The following is a 10449-nucleotide window of genomic DNA, read 5'->3' as shown; positions in this document are numbered from 1 at the left end:
TGGGTTTTAGCCCACGAAAGCTTATGCTTAAATAAATTTGTTAGTCTCTAAGGTGCCACAAGGACTCCTTGTTGTTTTTGCTGATACAGACTAACACGGCTACCACTCTGAAACCTGAGGCAATGGTGTATATAACCAACATGGCAAAGGCACTCATAGGCAGATTTTCAGACAAAGATGATTATAGGAGGAGTCGGCGTTATGAATTCGTAGTAATTACAGCTGATTCATGCTGCCAAGTGGATCTCATTAGCTCCAACCATGACTCTCTTTCTGAGGCAAAAGGAACTAGTACTAAAGTAAAGCCCTAGGAACAACCAAGCTTGGAAAGAAAATGTAGAATGAAGTTTATGTTTTGCTGTTATTAAAACCAAACTCTGAGAATGGAATATATTGGAACTCTAGACAATGTGTGTATAAACTGTTCCAAGCAAAATGGGCATTTAACCTGCTTACAACAAAATTAAATGAATACTGGTAGTTCAGGGGGAAAAAATCCCATCCTTAATACTGCTGTGATTATTTAAGCAGCAGTCAAATGTACCAGACCAAGGAAAATAGCAACATTTTGAGGAAAATGCTTCCTGAAACTCTGAAGAATCTGAAACTTCTAACGCTATAAACTGGCTCTTTGAAAATCTGTCAGAAAATTGTACTAACAAAGCTCTTAGGGTTTTTTAAAAATGTGCTGTGATGCATTGATGTTCAGTGAAATTTTAAAATTGTGCACTGACTTTTTAAGAATATGTACATGGTTAAAATAAATCAGCTGACCTATGGAATATTAAACAAACAGCTAAAGTTACCAGAACCCATGCCTAGATTTAACCAACTTTCCTTTTCCTGAAAATGTCCACTGATTTTTTGGATATTTTTGGCCCCCAACCCTCCCCTAGGAAATGTACTGCATCTGGTTAAAAATACTTTGTCAGCCTGGACTTCCCAAGAAGAGCTCATGAATATGTGAATGCTCTTTGTTAAATTCATGTCATGTTCTGCCTTGTGAAAAGAGCTACTATTTCAAATAAAAAGCATCTTGTTTACCTAAACGCTGATTCTGATAGAAATACAAGCTGAAATCCTTACACAAGGCAAAAAGTTTCCAAAGAAGCTAATTTAGTGTGTTCTAACATTATGAAACCTACTCTTGGAAGAGCTTGCTTCAGAATACTAATGTCTTTATAGCTTTCTTAGGAGCAAAGAATTATGTTTTATGGTGCACATTTTATACCATAAACAATAATACATTAAGCTACATATTTCACAAGAAATACAGGAATAAAAAACACCGTATACATGGAACTTGGCTGATTTAACATTGTTAATAAGATATTAGCATTATTTTTTTCCTGCTATGGGCCCGATTCTGTCACTATCACTCACACAGAAGAGACGGATCACTCGGCAAGTAAGTCTCTCTTTAAATCAACGGTATCATTTATGAGGTAAGATACTGCTCACCCAAAGTAATGGCATTACAACTGGGCTCCTTGTAATTTTAATTGTGCAATATGAATGTTATATTAAACAATTGTTTTAATTGTTTAATTTCCTTTATTTCTTTTACAAAATGAAAAGAATTGGGTGGTGCCTAGTAATGTTTGCATTTAAATGATCACAATTAGACTTTTTCACCAAATTCAGGTCAATGTTATGAGGATGGGAGATTTCCGACCTTTGCTGTTGCTGACATCTGTCTGAAGACAGTTTCTCTGAGGTTGGATTAACAGGGCACTGGCACATCTATCTACATTATGACTGCAGTATCTTTGGGGGGCGGTGTGTGTGTGTTAGGGAAGGAAATAAGACGGGGCAAAATTTTCAAAAATGCCTAGTGACATAGGAACCCATTTTCAAAAGCGATTTAGGGCTAGATTTCCAAAGGTGTCTGGGTGCCTAAGGATGCAGGTAGGTGGCTACTGGGATTTCCAAAAGTTCTTCAGCAGGTTAAACTCCTAACTCCCATTAAAGTCAATGAAAGACAGGAACTATGGTGCTTACAAATTGCTACTCGCTGTTGCTGCTTAAGGCAGCGATTATGTTTCTAGGGACTACTAATTTGTGCAAACTGTCATGTCTTTACTATTAGCTTGTCTCTCACCCTACCTCCATTTTGTCTGTTTATCGACCTGATGCATCGTGTCATAATCATAGATCATTCGCTTGCAAGGGCCCCAATCCTGTAAAATTTGTGCTTTACTTTATGAATAGCGCTTAAAATAAGCATGCGCTTAAGTCTCTGCAGTACTGGGACAGGGACTTGTCTTCATTTTGCATGTTTTTTGTAAAATGCATTGATCAGGGCTTTTAGGTGATTCGACAATAGATAATCATTCGTATTTTTCAATGAGTGCTACAATCTTATGTAAAATTGCAAATGCACATTGACTCAGCTAGGGTTTGGGAACAGCAACCTCCAGGCCTGTCAAATTGGCTAGAGAAAATGTGCAATAATGTCACAAAAAGTCCAGCTTCATTAGACTAAACTAAAAATCTTTGATGCCCAATGAGCACATGCATGTGCACACACACATACACATATATATTTGAGGTAATTCAGTTTAAAACAATAGTGAGGGGACACTAGAATTTTGTTTCTTATTATAGTGATAAAAGTATTTATTTTCCTGAGTTTCCATCACATAAAAAAGATGAAGGGATTTTGTTCAATCTTCAGAAACCAACATCAGGCCTGGTCTAAAAACTATTTTTGTTTCAATATAACTACGTTGGTTAGGGGTGTGATTTTTTTTTTTTTTTAACTGAAATAGTTAACCCGTACCAGCCGTAGTGTGGACATTGTTATACCAGTATAAGGGTGCCTTATACTGGCATAGCTTTTTCCCCTTCCCTACTGGAAAAAGCTATACCAGCATAAGCACCTTTATACTGCTATAACTGCATCCACGCTAGGGGGTTGTTCCACGTTAACTATACTGGTATACTTTAAGTGGTACAACTTGTATGTGTACACATGGCCTTTGGATAGACAACATACAGAGAAAAATTTAGTTGAGTAGTGAATGTTTCAGTAACTTTGAAAATGGAAACAGCTTTGCAACTTTCAGTTTTAGCTTGTACAAATGCCAAGTGCTATAACTTAAAAAAAAAAAAAAAAGGAGGAGGAACAGGTAGTTTACTTGAGAAAATGAATAAAGCTCTTAGTTTTCAATGTCCTTAAGTGACTCTTTGACCCAGGTTTTGCCACTGACTTCAGTGAAGCCAGTATTTCACCCCCAATATCACAGAATCATGAAATCATAGAAATGTAGGGCTGGAAGGGACCTTGAGAAGTCATCAACTCCAGCCCTCTTGGACCACATAAACCCAGATCATCCCTGAAAGGTGTCTGGCCAACCTGTTCTTAAAAACCTGTATGGACGGGGATTCCACAACCTCCCTTGAAAGCCTATTCCAGAGCTTAACTACCCTTATACTAAAAAGTTTTTCCTAATATATAACCTACATTTCTCTTGCTGCAGATTAAGCCCATTACTTCTTGTCCCACCTTCAGAGGACATGGAGAACAATTGATCTCCACCCCCTTTATAACAGCCCTTAATACATTTGAAGACTTATCAGGTCTCACCTCAATCTTCTTTTCTCAACACTAAACATGCCGTTTTTTTAAAAACCTTTCCTCATAGGTCAGGTTTTCTAAACCTTTTATCGTTTCTGTTCCTCTCCTCTGGCCTCTCTCCAATTTGTCCACCTCTTTCCTAAAGCATGTGGCCCAAAATTAGACACAAAACTCCAGGAGGCCTCACCAGTGCCAACTAGAGTGGGACAATTACCTCCTTTGTCTTACATACAACACAACCGTTAATACCGGGCAGAATTATAGTAGCCTTTTTCACAAATGCATCACACTGTTGACTCATATTCAATTTGTGATTTACTCTAAACCCCAGACCCTTTTCATCATTATTACCATTGAGCTAATTATTCCCCATTTTGTAGTCTTGCATTTGATATTTCCTTCCTAGCTGAAGTACTTTGCACTCATCTTTATTGAATTTCTTCTTGTTGATTGCAGACAAATTCTGCAAATTTGTCAAGGTTATTTTGAATTCTAATCCTGTCCCCCAAAGTGCTTGCAACCCCTCCCAGCTTGGTATCAATTGCAAATTTTATAAGCATACTTTCTATTCCATCATCCAAATCATCCCAGGACTGATCCCTGCAGGACCCCTCTAGATATGGCCTCCCTGTTTGATAGTGAACCACTGATAACAACTCTTTGAGTATGATCTTTCAACCAGTTGTACAACCACCTTATAGCAATTTCATCTAGACAGCTTTTCCCTTGTTTGCTTAGGAGAACGTCACATGGGACTGTCTCAAAAACCTTACTAATAAACAAGATATATCATATCTACTGCCTCTCCCGCCCCCCCCTCCATTAGGCCAGTATCCTTGTCAAAGAAGGAAATTAGGTTGGTTTGGCATGATTTGTTCCTGACAAATCCATGCTGGCTGTTCCTTATAACCCTATTTTTCTGTAGGCACTTACAAATTGATTATTTAATAATTTGTTACAGTATCTTTCCAGGTATTAAAGTTAGGCTGACTGGTCTATAATTCCTCGAATCTTTCCTCTTTTAAAGATAGGTACTATGTTTGCCCTTCTCCAGTCCTCTAGGATCTTACCAGTCCTCCATGAGTTTTCAAACATAATTGCTAACGGTTCCGAGATTGTTTCAACAAGTTTCCTAAGTACCCCAGGATGAATTTCATCAGGTCTTACCAATTTGAATACAGCTAACTTATATAAATATTCTTTAACCTGTTCTTTCCCTATTTTGGCTTGCGTTCTTTCCCCTTGTTGTTAATATTAATTGTTGAGTATCTGATCAGTATTAACCTTTTTAGTGAAGACTGATACAAAACAGGCATTAAAATCTTCAGCTTTCTTGATGTTATCAGTTATTAACTCTCATTCCCCGCTAAGTAGAGGGCACACACTTTCCTTCATCTTTCTTTTGCTCCTAACGTATTTTTTTTAAAAATTATTTTTGCCTTTTATGTTCATTGCTAGGTGTAACTCATTTTGTACCATAGCCTTTCTGATTTTGTCCCTACATGTTTATACTATTCTTTTACTCCTCCTCAGCAATTTGTCCATGGTTCCACTTTCTGTAGGATTCCTTTCTGATTTTCAGGTAATTAAAGAGCTCTTGATGGAGCCATATTGGCCTCTTATTGTTCTTCCCAGCTTTCCTTTACATCGAGCTAGTTTGCAGTTGTGCCTTTAATATTGTCTCTTAGAGAAGCTGCCAACTCTACTGAACCACTTTTTCCCTTAGATTTTCTTCCCATGAGAGAACTCCAGAGGAGTATCTGCAGTAGATTCTGTTTCTCTCTCTCCTCCTACCCCAATCAAGATCTTGCCTTTGTTATTAATTAAAATCCCACCTGGTGCTCCTGCATTGGTACTGGATTGGGGTGTTGGAAAGTGATGGAAGATGGATCCACAGCTACAGCTATCAGGAGAATTATGGCAGAATATGAAAGGAATTCCAGCTGCCCACTTCATATAAACAGAAACTACTTGACGGTGATCATAATTGTACAGTGTGTCAAAATTGCATCGCTGCAGTAAGACTAGAGAATATTAAATTGTTTTTAGAAAGCCAAAAGATGCATTCTGTACTACCAGATGGGACTTACTTATATTACATATTGTTCAGAGTGCCAAATTAAGGTTAAGGATATTTAAAGCAGGTACATTTATAGATCCATTGATATAAGGAAAAAAAAACTTATCTTAGGTCCTCTTAAGTGTATGCTCCTGTTAATGTTTTATATGTCAAATATTCAGAACTGGGGTCTCATTTTTTTAAGAGCTGTATAGATACTTATAAAGACATGGTTTATTCTAATTTCAAGTGGCTTAACTGAAATGGCTTCCACCTTTTCCTCTGGGAGGCTATTCTAAATTCTCATAGAACTGATTGCCAGGAGGTGCTTTCTAATATCCAGCATATATTTTCCTTTGCTCATTTTTATACTATTACCTTTGCTTATAAGTGCCTCTCTGGACTGTCCTAAGCCCCTCCATTTAGGCATTTATGTCTTTCTTCCTTTAGCTGCACATGGATAATTCCCACTGATTTCAGAGGGAGCCACCTGTGTTATCTCTTGGCTCCTAATGCCAGCAAACTGTTTTCACATCCCTGTTAAACATCATTTAACTTAATGACAAATATACAGTTATTTTAGTCTCTCAGTCCCCACTCTGCCTTCAGCCTCTTAATAATTAAAGCCCTGCTCCTGCAGACTGCTCCATGCTGACAGACCCCTGCACAGATTGCAGGACTGGATTTGCTATCCCCTGAATTCCAGCTACTGGCATCTTTCCAATACTGATGCACCAAAAACTGTATGCAGCTCCCCAGTGGTACAGTCCAGGAAACAAGTGCTTAAAAAACAACCCTGGATGTAACCTTTCATATAACATTAAAAAGAAACGGGGACTTAGCAAATTCCTTTTACTTATGGCAACTGGATTCCTCAGTTTGGGTACATTTTAAGGGTACAAAAATTCAGCTGCTAGGTAGGGACGTAAGGTGATACGCAATGTGGCACTCATCACACTTACAAATCAGGGAAGGGAAGTGTTAATTGGTTAAATGATCATGTTGCTGTATGTTAGGATTGGTTAGTTAAATTTCAGTAAAATGATTGGTTAAGGTACAGCTAAGCAGAACTCGTTTTACTATATAGTCTGCAGTCAATCAGGAAGTAAAGGGGGGAATGGGAACAGGGAATGGGGGTGGGGGAATTGGAATCATGTTTTGCTAAGGGGGGGGGAATGGGAACAGGGACACAGGCAAGGCTCTGTGGTGTCAGAGCTGGGAAGGGGGACACTAAAGAAGGAAACTGGAATCATGCTTGCTGGAAGTTCACCCCAATAAACATTCAATTGTTTGCACCTTCGGACTTCGGGTATTCTTGCTCTCTGTTCATGCGAGAAGGACCAGGGAAGTGAGCGGGTGAAAGAATAAGCCCTGAACAGGAAGTTAGAGCTAACCCTTCTGTAATGTAGAGGATTAATGGTTAAAGTCACTGCAGCGGCGTATCTGAGGGTATTCACTGAGTAACAGACAGAGTGCAGATGAGAGAGGTCATGTGGCAGAAGAAGCACTAAAGGCTGAGCTTTTTTTACCCCAAAATGTGTTGTAGTCTGCATAATACTGAGGTAGCATCCTGTTCACAAATATCTGATCCCATCAAGTGAATAAAGAGGTGCTCTCTTGTTTGCCCAGTGTGGGATGCTTGGCTTGGCTTCACTGGTGGTTATGTTTTCCCCCCACCCCATCAGGATCTGCAGTCTGGAACTACTATGTAAAGGATCTCTCCTCTTTCTAATGTCGGGAAACCCAAACCTCTCTTCCACACATGGTATACTTTAGGGTTACCATACGTCCGTATTTTCCCGGACACGTCCGGCTTTTTAGTTCTTTAATCACCATCCGGGAGGAATTTTTAAATATCTAAAAATGTCCGGGAAAATACAGACATATGGTTACCCTAACAAAGTCCCGGGGCTGGCGGCACTTCCTGGGCAGCTCCCGGTGCCCGCCGGCCGGCAGGAGCCTGCAGTGTGGGCGGCGCCTAGGCACAGAGGCGGAGGGGGTCTCTGTGTGCTACACGAGCTCCCTCCTGCCCAATCAGAGCTGCGGGGGCGGGGCTTGCAGGCGCCAGCAACGGGCAGAGAGTCCTCCGCCCTCCCAACCCAACCCTAGGAGCCAGAGGGACCTGCTGGATGCTTCCCGGGAGCCGCCCCAGGTAAGCACCACCGGGACTCCCCACCTCACCCCCCCGGCAGGTCCCTCTGGCTCTTAGGGTCGGGTCGGGGGGGCGGAGGGCTCTCTGCGCGCTGCTGACGCCTGCAAGCTGCGCTCCGCGGCTCCAGCAGCTCCCATTGGCGCTTTTCCCAGCCAATGGGAGCCACGGAGCTCACGCTTGTGGCAGGCGCAGCACATGGAGACCCCTCGGCTGCCCCTGACTCTAGGAGCCAGAGGGACCTGCGGCAGGAGGGGTGAGTAGGCGAGTGGAACGGGGTGAACAGGCAAGCGGTGAGCAGCGGGGGTTGAGTAGGTGAGCGGGGGGAGAGGGGGAGAGTGAAAAGGCCAGCGGTGGGCAGTGGGGGTTGAAGAGGCAAGCAAGCCAGTGGCTGGCGGGTGGGTGAGGAGGCAAGTGGCGGGCAGGGAGGATGAAGAGGCGAGCGGCGATCCAGTGGCAGGCCTGGGGGCGGGGGGGTGAAAAGGCCAGCGGCGGGCAGTGGGGGTTGAAGAGGCAAGCGAGCCAGCGGTGGGTGGGCGGGGGTGAGGAGGCAAGAAGTGGCGAGCCAGCGGCAGGCGGGGGTTCTCGGGGCGGGCATGGGGGTTTCTGGCAGGGGAGTGAGGAGGTGAATGGCAGATGGGGGGAGGCGAGCGGTGGGTGGGGGACTGAGGAGGGACACAGCAAGCCAGCGGCGGGCCAGGGAGTGAGGAGGGGTGCGGTGGCAGGGCCGAGCAGGGAGGGGGCGGGACCTGGGGCAGAGTAGGGGCAGAGCGTGGGAGACTGTAGGCGGGGCCAACACCCCCCGATGGAGTTTCCTCTTTTTTGAATGTTCAAATATGGTAACCCTAGTATACTTACACAGCAAGTGGGCAAAATTACAAATGCCCTGGGGTTCACGGATATGAGTCCTGGTGCAGTCTAGGAATCCATATGCAGATGTCATGGATTTATTAATTCCTCAGATTTCTATAATAACTGGTGGTTTTAGCGAATTAGTAGAAAGCCATTTCCCTATGGGTTGTAAGGCAGTGATCAGCAGTGGAATATAATACCTTAAACATGACATGTCCCACAGAGACAACCATTCAGTCATTGTCACTTGTCTGGAGTCTATTCAACAAGATTTTAATCCTACCTGAAATCACATGCGGTGGTAAATTCTGCTCCACCTCCCAGAGCTTTTCCTTGAACTAATGCAACACTAATCAGAGGCAGCCTACACAAGGGAGAAAGACAGAAAGGATTTTTATACCCAGAGTGTATATTTTTAATACCAATGTACAAATAATGAAAGGACTCAGGCATTATATTTCTGCAGTAAGCGCTCAGTAAACAGAAGTCATATCATTCAAATGCCTTCAATCTCTTAATCTGTGCATGTATACAGAACAAAACTGATCACTGCATTTATGCTGCAATATTTATACCATGCTGGAACACCAAGAGAACAAAGCATCTAATGGAATAACTGATTTTTTAGACAAAGGAAATGCAGTAGATCTAATCTACCTTGATTTCGGTAAGGCATTTGATATAGTTCCACGTGGGAAATTATTAGTTAAATTGGAGAAGATGGTGATTAATATGAGAATTGAAAGGTGGATAAGGAACTAGTTAAAGGGGAGACAACAATGGGTCATACTGAAAGGTGAACTGTCAAGCTGGAGGGAGTTTACTAGTGGAGTTCCTCCAGGATTGGTCTTTGGACCAATCTTATTTAACATTTTCATTCATCACCTTGGTGCAAAAAGTAGGAGTGTGCTGATAAAATCTGCGGATGACACAAAGTTGGGAGGTATTGCCAATACTGAGGAGGACCAGAATATCATACAAGAAGATCTGGATGACCTTGTAAACTGGAGTAATAGAAATGGGATGATATTTAATATTTCATGCATTTAGGAACTAACAACTAGAATTTTTACTATAACCTGGGGATGTATCAGTTGGAAGTGATAGAGGAGGAAGACGACCTGCATGTATTGGTTGATCACAGGATGACTATGAGCTTGCAATGCAAGGTGGACATGAAAAAGGCTAAAGCAATCCTAGGATGCATCAGGTGAGGTATTTCCAGTAGAGACAGGGAAGTGTTAGTAGCATTATACAAGGCACTAGTAAGACCTCAGCTGGAATACAGTGTGCAATTCTGGTCTCCTGCATTTAAGAAAGTTGAATTCAAACTGGAACATCTGCAGAGAAGGGCTACGAGCGTGATCAGAACAATGAAAAACCCATCTTACAAGAGGAGACTCAAGGAGCTTGGCTTGTTTACCATAACCAAAAGAAGGCTTAGGGAAGATATGATTGAACTATAAATATATCAGAGGGATAAATACCAGGGAGGGAGAGAAGTTATTTAAGTTAAGCACCAGTGTTGAAACAAAAACAAATGGATATACATTGGCCATCAACAAGTTTAGGCTTGAAATTAGATGAAGGTTTCCAACCATCAGAGGAGTGAAGTTCTGGAACAGCCTTCCAAGGGGAGCAGTGGGGACAAAAAACCCAACTTGTTTTAAGACTGAGCTTGATAAGTTTATGGAGGGGATGGTATGATGAGATAGGCCACATGTCACTGCAGGCAATCAACAACTGCTAGTAGCAAATATCCCCAGTGGCTGCTGATAGGACACTAGATAGAGAGGGCTCTGAGTTACT

The 10449-nt window shown here is 42.1% G+C and overlaps 1 protein-coding gene across 2 annotated transcripts in view; it reads right to left on the bottom strand.

Moving 5' to 3' along the window:
• ECHDC1 (ethylmalonyl-CoA decarboxylase 1) overlaps positions 1-10449 on the bottom strand; it is a 49862-nt gene that overhangs the window by 6260 nt on the left and 33153 nt on the right. For both annotated transcript variants that reach the window (XM_024202871.1, XM_024202873.2), the window contains exon 5: positions 8924-9004. In XM_024202871.1, coding sequence (XP_024058639.1) covers positions 8924-9004 — 81 coding nt within the window. The remainder of the gene's footprint in view (positions 1-8923; positions 9005-10449) is intronic.

This window comes from Terrapene carolina, unplaced genomic scaffold (assembly GCF_002925995.2).
Source record: "Terrapene carolina triunguis isolate 2854851 unplaced genomic scaffold, T_m_triunguis-2.0 Scaffold85, whole genome shotgun sequence".
Lineage (NCBI taxonomy): Eukaryota > Metazoa > Chordata > Testudines > Emydidae > Terrapene > Terrapene triunguis.
The sequence above is the reverse complement of the archived record's forward strand: the minus strand, read 5'-3'. Positions and strand labels throughout refer to the sequence as shown.